The sequence below is a fragment of the Papaver somniferum genome, chromosome 5, assembly GCF_003573695.1.
Source record: "Papaver somniferum cultivar HN1 chromosome 5, ASM357369v1, whole genome shotgun sequence".
Classification (NCBI taxonomy): Eukaryota; Viridiplantae; Streptophyta; class Magnoliopsida; order Ranunculales; family Papaveraceae; genus Papaver; species Papaver somniferum.
In genome coordinates, this window is record NC_039362.1 from 129,848,784 (window position 1) to 129,865,626 (window position 16,843).

Consider the following 16,843-nt stretch of genomic DNA (forward strand, 5'->3'; position numbering starts at 1 on the left):
TCACCTTTGGTTCCCTGTAATACAACATTCCCATTTACTGACCAGTCCCAGTTCATCTGCATTTCCTCCACAATCTTGTCTAACTGCATGAACTCCAGCTACCGTTTTGCTTCAGCATCACCACCTGCAATTACACCGCATCGTATTGGCCTTGGCACATCAACTGCATCATTCCCATGTCTCGCTGTAAAACTCAAATACTGGCAGCAGCTTCTTATTCTTCTCATCTGACCCATAGCTGCAACACACATTATAGTGTAAAACTCATTTCTGCATCACTTGCCTACTACCATCCCTGCCTGCAACACAACATCCATTCCATGACTCATGTATACAACTCCAATATTGCAGTGCAACATTCCCGCAAAGCCAATTCCTCGTGAATCTGCAAGACTTCAATTGCCGCAGCGTTAAGACCTGCAACCTTAGCAATTAACAAATCCTTCCCCTCCAGCCATGACTAGCAGCTACAAATTCAAACCAACATTTACTCTCTTCACTTCTCCAGTTGATGTCGAGAACACCACTTAGCCGCTGCCATACAACCACAAGCCACAGCAACACCATCATCTTTACTGTTTTCATCTCAGCTCAATGAGCTTCATAATCAGACCTACCCATGAATATTGGCACCAGAATCTTCTTATTGTTTTACTCTATCTCATCAAGACAACAGTCCGCCCATTTCATAATTTGTATTCACATCACCAGTTTCGTTTCCTGCATCTCTTCCAGCTGCACACTCTCAACATCGGAGCCATCATACCCTTGGCAGCAACCTTCAATTCAGCTGCAGTTACACACTTCAAACTAAGCCATCTCCTTCACTGCTTCCCTGTAACTTGTAGTAGCAAACACCAACTCAGTCCACGCCATTTCCTATGCCAAGCATTGCACGCAACAGTTGCTTCAACTTCATCTGATGCTTATACTTGCAGCTGCACATCAACACAACTGCAACTCCTTCTTCATGTACTCCTGCAACAGTTCAACACCACCAGAACTACCACCAATAGCAATTCCTTGTTCCTCAGGTGCAACACCATCCATACCAGCTTACACCTGCCATACTCAATCTCCTCAAGCAAACCACCAACACCTTCTTCTCAGGAATCCCATAGCAGCATCAACATAAACCCACAGCACCAAAATCACCAGCAGATCAGCTCAAAACCAATTCAATTACTGCCTGTACTCACTGGCGGAACCCATGTCTCAACACCTGCAATTCCTCTGCAACTGAGTTTAATTCACAGCACCAGTCCCTCAACTCCATTACAGATTCAACATCATCAAGGTCTTCATCAATCTTTCATCCCATCGATTATTTTAGCTCACACAGCCATCACCAGTCCCTTGATTTTCCTTGTTCATCTCGAGTCCTCAATTCTTCAACAATACCAGAACTCATCAATTTCCATATCAAACTCGGCTTCAGATCTCCTGAATTTCGAGCAGCAAACGCAACTCATCAATTCAATCATAACCCAGGTCTCTTCACATAAACCCTAAATCATATATTTCTTCAGAAACCCATTCATTCATTTCACGGCAGCACCAATTCCTCTTTCTCTGACATCGAATCCATGACCTAATCTGATAGCCGGCGAGAACCCTTATTACAGCGTCCAAGTCTGTGTTAGAAGAAACGAGACAGAACTTTGTGTTTTCTGAATCTCGACTAAGGATGGGCAGGAACCGAGCCGGACCGATGGATCGAATCGGAATCGGTGGAATCGTAGCTGGTTTTGGACCGAACCGAGGTACAAGGTACAGGTACCGGTCTAAAAAATAGGAACCGAGGTCTGGGGATACAGGTACACGGTCCTGTACAAGTACCGTGCCGTACCGGACCGAATGTCCCAAATGATTAGAACCGTTAGATTTAGGGGATAAGGGATCAGTATTAGCCGTTAGATTAGAGGGGGTATATAAGCGAACATTATAGGGTTTCCGTTTCTCTTCTCATTTTCTTCTTCTTCTTCTTCTTTTTTCCGTCTCCTCTCTGTCTGAGAAGGGACGAGCGACAATCTTCTCCATTACAAATGTTGATTAACAGAGACGAGCGACAATCTTCTCTTCTCCATTACACGTGTTGATTCAAAGGGTAAGTGTTGATTCAAACGGTAAGTAATTAAGATTTGTAAGCGAACTGAACCTACTTTGAATCTCAAGTGTTGATTCAAAGGGTAAGTGAACTGAACCTAGGGTTTTGTAATTGAGATTTGTAATAATTCTGAATCTTCTGAGAATCTGAATCTAATAATTCTACCTTTAATCTTTTGATTTTTCAGATTTGTAATTAAGACTTGTTCATCAGATTTGCAAGAGTTGATTGATTTGGCTTGGATTTGGTAAGAATTCCATCTTCTTAATTTTTTCTTTTGATTTTTCATTACTTTTGTTAATGAAATTAGGGTGTTAAATAAAATCTGGGTTTTGCTTTAGTTTTGTTGTTTAATGTTTGAAAGATTGAGATCTTATCTAATTGATGTGTGTTTCATTGAATTGTGATGCTATGCTCTGTTTTATGTTACTGAATTTGTGATTTTAGGGTTAGGGTTTTGTTTTTGGATTTGTTTGGATGAGAATTGATCAATTGAATGATGTTGAGGAGATCCAGATGTTATCTTGATTTTGAGTATGAGCTGCAAAATCTTTGGATTGAAAGTTTAGCTGAATTGCTAATAACAAGCTAGTACTTGTCTTAATTCAGGGTTCATGTTTTGTTATTGATCTGGTAATGTGTATCTTGATGTGTGTAGTTAATTTGAGAAATTAGGGTGATAGAAATTAGGTTGTTAATTTGTTTTGGTGGTGGTTTTGTAGTTCTCATCTTAATTATGAATTGAAGTTTGGTCTTCTAGATGTTGATCATTCTAGGATGTTTAGCTGATTAATGAATTGAGTCTAATGAAGAGTTGTTATGTATGTTGATGGGTTAAATGAGTTGTGATGCAAGCTGAGATGATATTGAGTTACTAACTACTATTATTTGTTTGGCAGCGTTACTTGGTCCTATCAACACTGATGACACCACAAGTGCTGCTGATATGGATTAGAAGATCAAGATTCAAGACTACTGCATCACTAGCTGCACTGCTAGTTGTTCTTTTTTCAGATTTTCTCTCATTTTCAAGACTCAGTGTGTGTGTCTGTGGCTACTGCCTACTGCTAATTGTTGTTTTTTTTTTTTTTCTTTTTTTTTTTTTCGGATTTCCCAGACTTTAGTGTGTGTGATTGTGAGATTGTCAGTTTGTGTGCTACACTGCTACTGCCTACTGCTACTCAGGTTTTCAAGACTTTGTTTGTTTGGTTTGCTAGTAAAATAGCTACTTATTAATTGTTGCTTTGTTCTAAGTATGAGTTATTACTTAATATATTGAAAAACATGTAAAAAACATGTACTTAGATTTTTAGAGAAAAAGACATATTTCTGTCTGGAAAAGAACCGATTGGAACCGGTACCGTACCTGGTACCGAATGGAACCGTAACCGAGGTACAAGGTACAGGTACCGGTCCAAAATTTTGGAACCGAGGCTAGGGAGGTACAGGTACTCGGTATTGTCAAGAACCGAGCCGAACCGTACCGTGTGCACCCTTAATCTCGACCTGATTCGATCAAAGCATATTGGATGGTGTTAGGTGGCTGCCCTGATCCAACTGTTCTGGTGCTCCATCAATCCTTGTTTGAGGCACAATTGAGACCAGTGTCCTGCTAGCTCCAAGTCCGTGAACACACACAGCCTCCGAGTGATGAATTTTGCCTGTATTTCTCTTATTTCATGTCAATAACTCCAAAACACCTATAAACTCAAAAAGATACATAATTCACATGAAAAATAGCAAAGAAAGCATAAACAATAGATAATAAATTAAGGTGTTTATGACACCTATCAATGATGTGTTTATCTTTTGCAAATGGTGGTAAGAAAAGCATCTAAAATCTTCTAATTTTATTGGAGTCTTATCAAAAAGAATCAGGCCAGCTTATCAATACAGCAAAGAGTAAACTTTTTATTGATGGTACTTCCAATGTTAAGAGGAATCAAATTCAGCAAATAATGCAGATGGATCTAAGTAAGTTCCCTGACAAATATCTTGTATATTACATCATGGCAGAGTTAAAGCTTCTACTATATGGCCAATGGTGGAAATGATGCAGAAAAAGTTAGCAGCATGGAAGGGGAAACTGCTGTCATTTCAGGAGAGGTTGGTGCTTGTCAGGTCAGTTTTGTGCAGTATACCCATCTACAACATGGCAATATATAAGTGGCCATCTTCAGTTATTAAAGTGTGTGAAAGAATAATAAGGAATTTTTTATGGGCTGGTGACAGTGAAACAAGGAAATTTATTACTCTGGCTTGGGAAAATGTTTGCACTCCTCTTTGTGAAGGAGGCATGGGTATTCAAAGGTTAGAGATTCTCAATAGATCTTTACTAATAAAAATGATGTGGAAAATTCTTAACTCTACTGAGGAGTGGGCTCTCTTTATCAAGGCCAAATTCCAAGACATAAATCGACAATGGAGCACAAATTGGCACATGTCTTCTATCTGGACAGGTTTAAAATGGGCTTGGGAGGCTTTGAAAGAGACCATTAGGTGGTGCGTTGGAGATGGTCAAAGAATTTCATTGTGGCTTGATCATTGTATTGGTGTTTCTCCCCTCATTGAATCTCTGGGCTTCACTGCATTAGTTAAAGATAACATCCAACTTAAGGTTGTTGATATCCGTGTGGATAATGAATGGACAATGTCAAATGATATCAAACAAATTTTAGCATCTTTGACTATGCCAGAGGTAGGAGGTGGTAATGATGAACTGATATTGACAACATATCTCAAGGGAAAGTTTACTACCTCCTCAACAATTGAATCCATAAGAACTAAGAAGCCAAAATTACAATGGCCTAAGAAAATTTGGAATTCCTTCCTTCATCCAAGTACTGCCAGTAATGTGTGGAAGCTAATACAGGGTATTTATGTGGATGACTTAGTGATGGTTCAAAAGGGCTATGAAATGGTTTCAATGTGTTGCATCTGTGAAAGGGATCAAGACAACATGGATCATCTGTTATGGAGATGCAGTTTCAGCAAGGAAATTTGGAGCTGGATTTGCAACATTTTTGGATTTAACTGTCCAAAATCTTTTGAAGACATATGGAAGGCTGCAAAGAACAAAAGTCCTCTAGTCAAAGAGGTATGGATTACTTCCAGCTGCTCTATTTTGAAGGAGTTATGGTTTCATAAAAATAGAAAATTCTTTGACAACATAAAACCAAATGCTCAACAATTCAAATGCAGAATTATGAAAATGGTTTATGAAGGTGGTTTGAGAATTAAAGCTAACAAATGGGCTCAAAATTATGATCATGAAATCATTTCTTTCTTCAATCTTGGTGTGAGAAGAAGTAAATTCCAAGAAATTAAAATATGTCATTGGTTACCTCCCAGCATTGGTGCAACATTATTCTGTTGTGATGGAGCTTCATATGGAAATCCAGGACAAGCAGGTTTTGGAGTGGTTGTCAGAGATCACCTGTGTCAGGTAATATGCACTCTTACTGGTGGTTTAGGAATTACTACAAATTACATTGCATAAGTCTTTGTTGTTACTTGTGCTGCTGAACTTGTTGTTGATTGGAAACTAGAAAACATAATCATCAATTCTGATTCTAAGAATGTCATGCTTCTGGTAATATCCCTTGGTTTGTCATAATGAGATGTAGAAGTGCAGTAGGAAGTTATCATCCATCAGCTTTTCTCACTGCTATAGGGAAACCATTTTTTCTGTTGCTAAGAAGGGAGCTCAACTTAGAGAGGGTGAAAGACAGATTCACATGGGAAGACCTCCTAATCTTTCTATAATTGAGATGCCAGGCATTAACTACTACAGGTTCAGCTGAACTTTAAACTGGAAAATTGTTAGCAGTGAGCTTTTACTGGGCATGTCCAGTATAGTGTTCTTTTGGGCCTGCTCCTTTAGGTTTTCTTTTTTGTTGTTTTCTTTTTTTTTTTCTTTTTTCCTTTATTGTTGTCTGTAATTCTTTAGTGTTCATAATAAAATTTGTGTGAATCAAAAAAAAAAAAAAAAAAGTACCCAAGGAAATTATATAAAAGAAATGAAATGTATATAAATAATAATAAAAATATATATGTATATATACCTCGCCCTCCTGGGGTATAGTCCCACAAAGGTTGCGGATAGCATCTTGGATCTTTGATGAAGAGGGCGGCTTCCCCTTAACTTTTCCTTGGGTGAGGGGGACTTCAAGGCGCTTACTTTTGGCGCCTGAAACAAGCCCATGAGAGCGCATGACCTCGGCAGGTAGCCTAGTGCGCTCTAAGCGATAAATCTCCCTCGGCTCTGGTGGGGGAACCATCACAGCATCCGCCGACAAAGCATGATGAACATCTTCCATCTCTCTGATCCAATATATATACCAGCCATGAGTAACCTTCAATTCCCTACCAAGTTGCGGGACCTTCAAAGGAATGAAAGGCGGACGACAAAAACGTGGCTTATTGTCACTAAAAAAAAGCGCATAAAACTCTGTTCCACTAACTGCGGATCCGACACGCACGAGGGAGGGAGTGAGATAAGAGTCGGTCCCTTGGTTGAAACCCTCCTGACGAGAAACGCGGTTCAAGTTGTAAGCTTCAGCAAAATATTCATCTTTGTAAAAACCAGGGAGATACCCGGGCGTCACCGCGGCCACGAAATTGCAAGCATCAAAGGTAGGAGGATCTAAATCTGCATCCACGAAATCCTCAGGAAAAAGAGACAAAAACCGCTGGGACTCCTCTCCACACTCGTTATCATCATATGGGCGGAATTTAAATTCATCCAAATGATATAGTAGAGGCGCTAAACGAACCGACTTGGTGATAGCCTTCTCATACAAAGCCGTCAGGGGATAAGAAATAGGGCAAGTGATGACTTGTTCCGTGCCATCTTCATCAACAACAATCCGTTTCCGTTCAAGCTCAAAGTCATTCACTTCTGATCTATACCGGCGGTAGTGCTCCCAACCCCACATCTGCATGAAATTGGTGGGGAGATACGTCTCTATTGTGAAGGAGGCGTCATTGGCCTTCTGAATATCACTCACCAACAAATCAAGATGATGATATAATCCGCCAAGAAACATAGGCGCCAATGGAAAGGAAATATCGCGCGACATGAGAACCGCCATGACCATCGACTTGTCCCTGACTGCATCCGCGGGGGGTGTTCAAAGACTTCATGAGACAACCAGTAAGATAAGAAAGCGGCTAACTCGTGGCACTCGGTGGATCCAGCAGGAGGAGAAGGGCGTTCCCAACCAGACTCACCTACCAACTTAGGTGCCCACATCTTGACCCATAGATTCAAAGTCGCACGCCTGGCAGGTTCCCGGGAGGATGTAGGGGTGGTTTCGACTTCCTCAGCAGGAAGCGCATCTTTCCCCTTTCTAGGAGCAACTTCTCTGGCGCCCCTCTTAGACGATTTTATGGGAGTTTGGATCTCGGAGGGCGCGTCTGCCTCAACGACCCGTTTCCTTGAGTCTGTGCGTGCTTGCTTTAAGAAGCGTAATATAAGATCGTCACTGGCAGATAGATCGCCAGACACCTCCTTAAAATCATGGCTTCCATAAAGAGGGAGGCCAGTCAGACATACTACATCCTCCAGTGTAGGGGACACCTCCCCCCACGCAAAGACATATGTATGATACCGGAATCCATCTCAAGAACAAACGAATCATATCCCTGTTATTTCTAGTAAGGCGCCGATACCGATACCGAGACGAAGAAAGCGCCTCCATCAAGTTCAGTTTAACAATTATATCTCTACAGTAAGGAATTGAAAGCATATACTCTACCCATGGGCGCCATTCTGGACAAGAGTTCGCCCGAGATAAAAAAAAGTCTATCTTAGGAAGTGTGAAGTCACCATGAGAAAGTCGTAGGCGTGAAAGGGCAGAAATTGGGAGAAGGGGCGGTTCTTGGACTTCCTCCGCCAACAACCAATCACTGACCTCTTCGTCAACAACAGGCGGGTTGAAAGAAGTAGGTTTACTAATCTGACGAAGGAAACCATCATCCAAGAGAGAGGCGACATCAACGTAAGGAGAGGTGCTTTGTCTAACCTTACTGGCGGACTTCTGCTTAGCCAAAATGGCTTCCCAGTTCTTACCCTTCCTAGGAGCAAAGACACGCTCCTCTTCTGATAGATGCACTGTAACATGTTTTTTATATTGGATCTTATACAGGTTTGGCAGAGTTATGTGTGCCAGATTTCAGCAACAGGAATTTGTGCGACAGTTGGCCGTATAACCCCCGACTTCTACACCCAGATGAATGCAGCAGTTAATGTAAGTTACGGGCTTTATACTTACGGTCCATTCCTAGTTAACCTTGAAGATTGCTCATTTGTGAGGGACACATTCTCAACAATCAGCAAGGATTATTGTCCGGGTTTAGGACGATATAGTAAATGGATCTACTGATTTTCTGGGTAATCTATGCTAGAGAACGACGTCATCATGTTTATACTAAACAATTTCTAGTTCGATAGTCATTGGTCCTATCTGTTGTCCAGACTCCAGACTTTGGTTATGTAGATCTTTGCAGCTTCTTATGTGAGCTCACACAGTCTGTATATATTTTAGTGGTTAAATTTCTCCTGTGGTTGGACTGATCTGTGAAGTTCAAAGTGCAATATTAAAATAGTCAAGAGAAGTAACATTTTTATATTGCATCTCATACTGTTTTCACAGGCAATGGTCTTACAAATTTGAAGATAGTAGCTGAAGATAGTAACTGAAACTAGTTTTCAAGCTTCTTTTCTACTGTCATTTCTTAAATATCTTCAGCGAGATGCCGCCCTGTAGCATGTCATACCACCAATAGAATCTTTCCAGAGAACATCTTTTAGCTTTGGTGGAAATTTATCTGGTTTAATCTCACCGAGATCCTCATCATCACGGGCAATCCCTTTTAACTTCTTCCCACCATGCTTTGCTTTTGCCATTTTTGCCAGAAAATGCGCAGCTTCATTAGATGTCCTTGGATATTTTACCAAATCCAGTCCTTCTTCGTGTTTAAGGTCCTGGATAAGAGGCCACAACCCCATATCACAACCCACACAAGAATCAAGATAATCCTTACACCCCTTGCAAAACGTTTTCACTATATGAGGTTCTGCATTTATCAATGCAACTTAATGAGCCTTTCAACATCAGTAGAATTGCAGATGACATAACGACCTGAAAGGTTGTGTCCCTTAGCAAGTTCGACACCAGCCTTTATTCCCATCAACAACTGATGAAAAAAAAGATATTACAACTTTTGAATACTTGGCAGTAGCAGTGACTGGCTTCGCATCTGCATATCGTATAATAACTCCATATCCTCCGCAGCCTTTTCCCTTTCCCTTCTTTCTATAATAAGCATACACATTAATCCAAGTCAAATGCTTTTGAGGATCTCCCTTATTCCATGAAGCAATCCAGTCCTCCTTGCTTGGCTTTTCAACATCGCTGCTACTGTCCCACTCCTCATCCTGCAAACCTCTTTATTGTCATTACATCATCAAGAACTATACTGGAAAGGAAAAATTGAAATCGCTAACCAATCTGAACAGGGAATAAAATTAAACCATTGGATCTAGGAAATATTCAGTGTGAACTATTGTTCACACCCATTGGATCATCATGCAGTAAAGAGTTGTAATATGAAACGGAATAAGATAAACGGGAAACAAACGCGCAAGACGCGTGCACACCTCTTGTTTTTATAATAGCATCAAAAAATATTGGGAAAAAAAAAATTAATTGAGTATTTAATATTACTCACAGGTGTTGGTACGGCTTCATTGATCTCTTCCATGGAGAATTCTTCAACATCTGATGGATCGGAGAAAATAGTTCCTTGGTCGTTCACTTCCATTTCTAATACTTCCAAGTTATTGTCCACATTCTTGGTTGGATCTTCTTCATCGTAATGATCATCTTCACAAGCATTCTCCCTTGAATCTTCTTCGTCGTAATGATCATCTTCACAAGCATTCTCCCTTGAATCTTCTTCACCTTCTGAGTAATACTTTTCTTCTTCTGAGTAATGATATTCTATAGTACTAGTAGTAGAAAGGCAGTCATCATCTTCTGTTTCTTGTTCAAGAGATACATTGGCACCGGTGCCAACAGCAGCAACACCATATGAAGATGCAGGGCGTTGAACTGTTTCCCAAACAGTCTTAGCAGCATCCACAGCGCTTGCAACCAATTCTTCTTCTTTTTCTACACGGGGCCATTTGTAAACACGGTTGCTGAAGATTTAAGAGAAAAGATAAGAAGAGACTATGAGCAATTGTTGCACAGACACCACAAATGATTTGTTATTTAAATAAATAAATCATGAAGACACACCCAATAATATATAACTGCCATCTGAGACTTGATAGTTAGCCAGGTCTGAGTCATATAAAATGTGTAACATCAAACAAAAAAAACATATGAATTCAAAATCAGTTAATAGATCATAAGAAGAACGAATACTTCCTTAATTTCATCGTTACGAAAAATTAAGTATAGATTTGAAAGAAGCAGCAGGTATTTCACCTCTACAGATCTCCTCCTGCACCCGAAACTTATAAGAAACAAAAATTTCATTAGGAAAATTCAATTACACGAAAAAATCACTCTGATTCTGAGATAAAAAACAGCCGACCGAGGTTGAGAGTGAGATAGAGAGTCTTAGCAGTAAAACAACTAAACGATCCTCAAACCCTAGGATCCTTTCCTGCCGCTGGCTTTCATATTTATACACATCTTTAACAAACAAAACGGGTAGAGAAGACCGGTCCAAACCCGGCTGGTTTCTCTTTTTTTACTACGGTATCTTTATTGAGATCTTTACTATTTAGTCCAGAAAACCCGACCCGGATTACTGGCTGGTCCAGCGGGATATAACAATTAATGGCTAGTCCAATAAAGTTTAAAAACATGTTATTTTACCTTCTGCAACCTAACTCTCAATTGAAAAACGCAAACTGCTTCGTCTTTCTTCACATTCAGAAAACTGCTCCCGTCTCTCTTCTGCAACCTAACTCAATTAATCACCATTATCAGAAAAAGATCGAAAAATCACCATTATCAGAAACAAAAACTGCTTCTTCTTTCAGTATCTGACCTAATTTTCATTAAATTCAATTGAAGAAGAAATGGGTACAAGTAGAAAAATTAAGAGGACGATTACAGAAGAAATTACTGAAGTATCTCCATCACCAGTGAAAAGAAGAAAGAAATCTGACGATGATTCACCAACAGAAGCGTCCCCTGCTTCTAAATCTCCTACACTATTGAAAAGAAGAAGCAAATCTGTCGATGATTCAGCAACAGAAACCTCCCCTACTGCTAAATCTCGTACACCAGTGAAAAGAAGAAGGAAGTCTACCGATGATTCACCAATAGGAACCTCCCCTACTGCTAAATCTCCTACACTATTGAAAAGAAGAAACAAATCTGTCGATGATTCAGCAACAGAAACCTCCCCTACTGATAAATCTCGTACACCAGTGAAAAGAAGAAGGAAGTCTACCGATGATTCACCAACAGGAACCTCCACTACTGCTAAATCTCCAACAATAAGAAGTATGAGTAAGGTTCCTCAGGAAAAAGGTAAATCAAATCAAAAACAAAGCCAAATATGTACTTCATATTGACATGCAATATTCCCAAAACCTAAAATATGTACTGTTACATATTGAAATGTAGTGTTGTTTAACTAATACATACTAAAATTTAGTATGTCAATTTATATGTGTACTACATATCAATATGTTGTCTGCAATTTGTACTTCATTTTGACAAGTTATATGTTGTACCATACTGATATGTAATGTGTACAAAACTTTTTGATATGTAGTCTGCAATTTGTACTTCATTTTGACAAGTTATATGAGTAAGGTTCCTCAGGAAAAAAGTAAATCAAATCAAAAACAAAGCCTAATATGTACTTCATATTGACATGCAATATTCCCAAAACCTAAAATATGTACTGTTACATATTGAAATGTATTGTTGTTTAACTAATACATACTAAAATTTAGTATGTCAATTTATATGTGTACTACATATCAATATGTTGTCTGCAATTTGTACTTCATTTTTACAAGTTATATGTTGTACCATACTGATATGTAATGTGTACAAAACTTTTGGTTTACAAAAACAGCAAAAACCAAGGGAAAGAAAGCAGATGATGCTCCTGAAGCAAAAAGAAAAAGAAAAACAGCTGCGGCAACTACTAAAGCAAAAGGAAAAAAAGTGACAAAGGCTGCTACTCCTTCACCACCAGCAAAGGGGAACAAAATAAAACAAAATAATGCATAATGTCTTATGCAGCTAAAACAAAATAATGCATAATGTCTTATGCATCTAAAAAAAAAACTGATGCATAACCAGAAAAGTGAGAAAAGTAATGCATAAGACATTATGTAGCTAAAACAAAATAATGCATAATGTCTTATGCATCTAAAAAAAACTGATGCATAACCAGAAAAGTGAAAAAAAAGTAATGCATAAGACATTATGCAGCTAAAACAAAAATAATGCATAATGTATTATGCATCTAAAAAAACTGATGCATAACCAGAAGAGTGAAAAAAAGTAATGCATAAGACATTATGCAGCTAAAACAAAATAATGCATAATGTCTTATGCACTAAACAAAATGATGCAGAAGACATTATGCACGTGCATAAAAATCCATAAATCAGAAAAGAGAAAAAAGTAATGCATAAGACAATATGCAGCTAAAACAAAATAATGCATAATGTCTTATGCATCTAAAAAAACTGATGCATAACCAGAAAAAGTGAGAAAAGTAATGCATAAGACATTATGCAGCAAAAAAAAATTAATGCATAATGTCTTATGCATCTAAAAAAAAACTGATGCCTAACCAGAAAAGTGAGAAAAGTAATGCATAAGACATTATGCAGCTAAAACAAAATAATGCATAATGTCTTATGCATCTAAAAAAAACTGACGCATAACCAGAAAAGTGAAAAAAAGTAATGCATAAGACATTATGCAGCTAAAACAAAAATAATGCATAATGTATTATGCATCTAAAAAAACTGATGCATAACCAGAAAATACTTCAGTATGTAAATACTTCACTACTGGTGATAGATACTGACATTTTGATAGACTTAACAACATATTTCATTATTCGAAAATAACTACAATAACTACATTTTGATAGACTTATAATGTTTCAAAAACCAAAAGATGTTCTAAGAAACAACAAAAACAGTATTTTCAGTACACTTGTAATGTATGTACTGTAAATGAAATGCTTATTAACCAAATTCAGTTGGTACTAACAGAATCAAAAAGAAAAACGGTAGAATAGAACAAGGGCTAGAGGAAAGAATTGTGGAAAAGGAATCTGGCAACATCATCGATATAACATTCTGCTGCACGTTAAAGCCTGTGATAAAAGAAAAAGAGAAATCAGAACACTACTTGCTTAAAAGTACATTGTATTGTATCAAACTTACTTAATTAAGACATTAATATGTATCTGACTGAAATACATACCTGACACAAAATCATTCTTCAGAAAGTTCATACTGTCGGATAAGATTGCATGCAAAGTTCATACTGTCGGTGAGTCAATCAGCTCCACATATTACAGATGCAAAATTTCAAATCCTCTAAAATTGAAAACGATGTAACCTCATATGCAAAATGATATTGCTTATGGTATAAATGAGAATAGATGGAGAAGTCTGGTTTGGGAGCAACGTCAGACATGTTAACCCTGTAAATGATCAAAAAATTAACTAAGTCTCTGAATGGATATAAGTTATACATATTGATATGTATTGGCATCTACTGTATTGCACGATACATACTAAGAGCGCAGGCTATATGTAGTACGTATTGGTATGTAACATGTAGAATAACTAAGTCTCTGAATTCATATACGTTATACATATTGATATGTATTGGCATCTACTGTATTTTAGTAAGATATATTTGCAGGCTATATGCAGTACGTATTGGTATGTAACATGTAGAATATATTTTACAACATATCAATATGTTTTGAGTTTCATCTTCTATAAATAGAATAACTGCAGCTATATCAAAAAGAGAATACAAAATTACTACACGATCTATCTAACAAAACAAACCTATATCAAAAAATACATTAAAACAAACCTATATCAGATTACAAAGAAACTAAAACAGAACAGCAGCAGAGAAAAGGTGATTATAGTAACATACCTTGTTCGAATCTGAGATTAACCTAATTCGATTTTAAGATACCTAATTGAAACACACAAAAATCACAATGTAAATCGAACGGAAACTGAATTGAACAATGTAAATCATCACAAAACTGCAATCATAAAAGAAAGATAACAATGTACATCATAGAAAACTATTCTGATAGAAATCGGATCAGAATAAACCTAATTATTCATCAACATTCCAAGAACAACAGCAGAGGAAGATGATTTACGAGATAAATACCTTGTTCGAATCTGATTTCGAAGCACAAATGATTTACGAGATAATAGATGTGATGAGCCTAATTGAAAGACGCTACCATATACTGTGATGAACCAAAACGCAGGAGCAGAGAAAACCAAAGAGAAACAAATCTGAGATGAAAAAAAAGAGAAAGAAACTGAATTTGATTGTTTGTTCGTGGAGTTGCAGAAAGGGTATTTTGGTACTTTTGAAAAACTTGTCTTGTGTGACCCGCACGTTTTGGACTAGGGAATAAATATTCTGGTCCAAAAACATGTTTTTGGACCAGCGGATAATTTTATTCTAGGGGTGGATTAGAGAGTAACCGGTACTGGGTTTCCTGGACTACCTAGTAATTCCTAGATCTTTATTTTGTTACAGTGCCTACAGCCCATGGATGTGCGGTCCATATAGTTACCTAGTGTTTCCCCATTATATATTGTATCCATGTAACCCTAAGAGACTAAAATGATTAGAAACTCTCTTTCCTCTTTGTCTTCCCTACATTTCCACTACAACACGTTATCACGCACGATGCTGTGCCGCTTGGCTAGATTGGGTTTGGAAGGGTTTTTTTTTTTTTTTTTGCAACATGGATGATTTACATCAACGTAGCTATGTAATTATCGTCAAGCAAATGTGAAAATCGCTGAAATCAAATCACAGCTAAGTTGCATCTACTTTTTCCTACATAATCTTTTTTTCTTTCCCCCTATTTTTGATTTTGATTTTGAAAATATAGATGGGTATATTAAATCTGCGAGGAATTAGGGATTAGTTTGATTAATCATATGTACTAATCAGGTATCAAATCGATGAGAATTCGGGATTAAATTAATCGTTGGGTATATTAATCATATGCACTAATCAGAAATTAGGGATTGTTTTCTCCTAAGTTTTACTTAAAATTTTCTTTTCCCTGGAATTGTATATTTTTTCTTGAAATATTAATATTATAATATGAGTATGTATGTTTATGCGTACGAATGTTTATGTGATCCATTATTATATTTAGGTGGTAATATCTTGGAATCAGCACCTGGGGAAAAGTGAAAGAAAAGTTCCAACACAGACATCTCGTATGTTCAGATCTAGGAAAGAGGAGAAGTCCCTCCCGGTCCTGCCAAAACCGGTCCTACCTGGTCCGATCCAAACTGGCCCAGCCCAATCCGGTCCAGTTCCATTCCAACAAATTTCGGCCCAACCAGTTCCGGTCCAACCAGTTCCAGACCAACCTAGCCTGTCCTGTTTCAGCTGTGCCGACCCAGTTCTGGGCTGTGCGCGACCAAGGGTTTTGTGTATATACTGTGGGAACAAAAGTTCGAGGTACGTAACTATAACGTGGGTTTTTACATTGTATATTTGCTAAGCATATTTATTTGTTTTTAGAACATATCTAGCTTTGTTTATTTTTTTCTTAAGATAAGTCCACGGTATATTAAAAGTCAGTTTAAATTATGATTGTGATCTCGATCATTAAGAAATTTGGTCTTGATTCTATTTTGTTCTTTTGAATATGATATTGGCTATAGTTGAATGGTGTCTTTTGTTCAATTGGTTGTACCAACTCTATTTCAATGTATTTATTTGGGGTTTAAAAGGACCTAAGCACCATTATTATGTACTTGATATTTTTCTCCCAAAATTTGAATGTTCCTTGAAATGTATCCACTTGCTCGACTATTAATATGTCAGTTGTTTCAAAACATACGTTCAAATAAAATCACATGTATTCCAATTTTTGTGGAAGAACTCGCAAAAGATGATATGAGACAGAAAATTTTCATTTCTCTACTTCATCCATAATACTAACGAACCGGTATATGTTGAAATATGACAACAAAAGAATTAATTATTTTTAATAATATATTCAACCTAAAGTAAGTGGTTGACATGTGTAGTGAGATTCTCTTGGCCTATTGAGATAAAGAAATTTCTCAAATTAAGCTAAATGTAGCAAAATTGAAAATGGAAAGAACCCTGAAGCGATAAGGGTTAGTCGTACTCATATAGAGCATGTGAAAAGGGACATATATATCATGAGACAGAAATGTATTTTTTCCCAGTAGTAATGACATTAAAATACCGGTATCAGTTGAATATGGGATGAAGCTAAGATGTAATTCTAGCTCCCTTCATAAATGAAATAGTTGGAAATGCACCTGGTCATAGGTGTTGATATATACAATGTAATGTGTATCATAGTAGAAACCAATTTTCACATCAACTTTAATGGCAACAAGAACTTTTCCTGGATAATTGACTATTTAATTGAACTAGATCATATGTCTGCCCTCATAGTGAAAAT

General features: G+C 37.5%; 1 protein-coding gene across 4 annotated transcripts; it reads right to left on the bottom strand.

The window, feature by feature from the left end:
• Window positions 1–9,243: 9,243 nt before the first annotated feature.
• LOC113282701 lies at window positions 9,244–10,649 on the bottom strand. Of its 4 annotated transcripts, XR_003327112.1 has the most exons (4): window positions 10,606–10,649; window positions 10,414–10,458; window positions 9,842–10,313; window positions 9,244–9,548 (listed from the first exon to the last, which is right to left on the bottom strand). XR_003327112.1 is itself a non-coding variant. In XM_026531753.1 (3 exons), the coding sequence occupies exons 2-3, from the start codon at window positions 9,932–9,934 to the stop codon at window positions 9,270–9,272; spliced, it is 372 nt and encodes a 123-aa protein (XP_026387538.1). In that variant the 5' UTR covers window positions 9,935–10,313; window positions 10,606–10,649; the 3' UTR covers window positions 9,244–9,269. The 4 variants fall into 4 exon arrangements, 3 of the variants coding, with proteins under 3 accessions (XP_026387538.1, XP_026387540.1, XP_026387537.1); XM_026531753.1 differs by lacking the exon at window positions 10,414–10,458; XM_026531755.1 differs by lacking the exon at window positions 10,606–10,649 and having other exon boundaries at window positions 10,414–10,496.
• Between the last annotated feature and the right edge of the window lie 6,194 nt (window positions 10,650–16,843).

What these genes read in the sequence shown, in the direction of transcription:
- LOC113282701 (XM_026531753.1), bottom strand. Translation starts at nt 9,934, where the DNA reads ATGGAAGTGAACGACCAAGGAACTATTTTCTCCGATCCATCAGATGTT. An exon ending in ATGAAGCCGTACCAACACCT is followed by an intron (nt 9,549 to 9,841) that starts GTGAGTAATATT and finishes AGAGGTTTGCAG; the next exon opens with GATGAGGAGTGGGACAGTAG.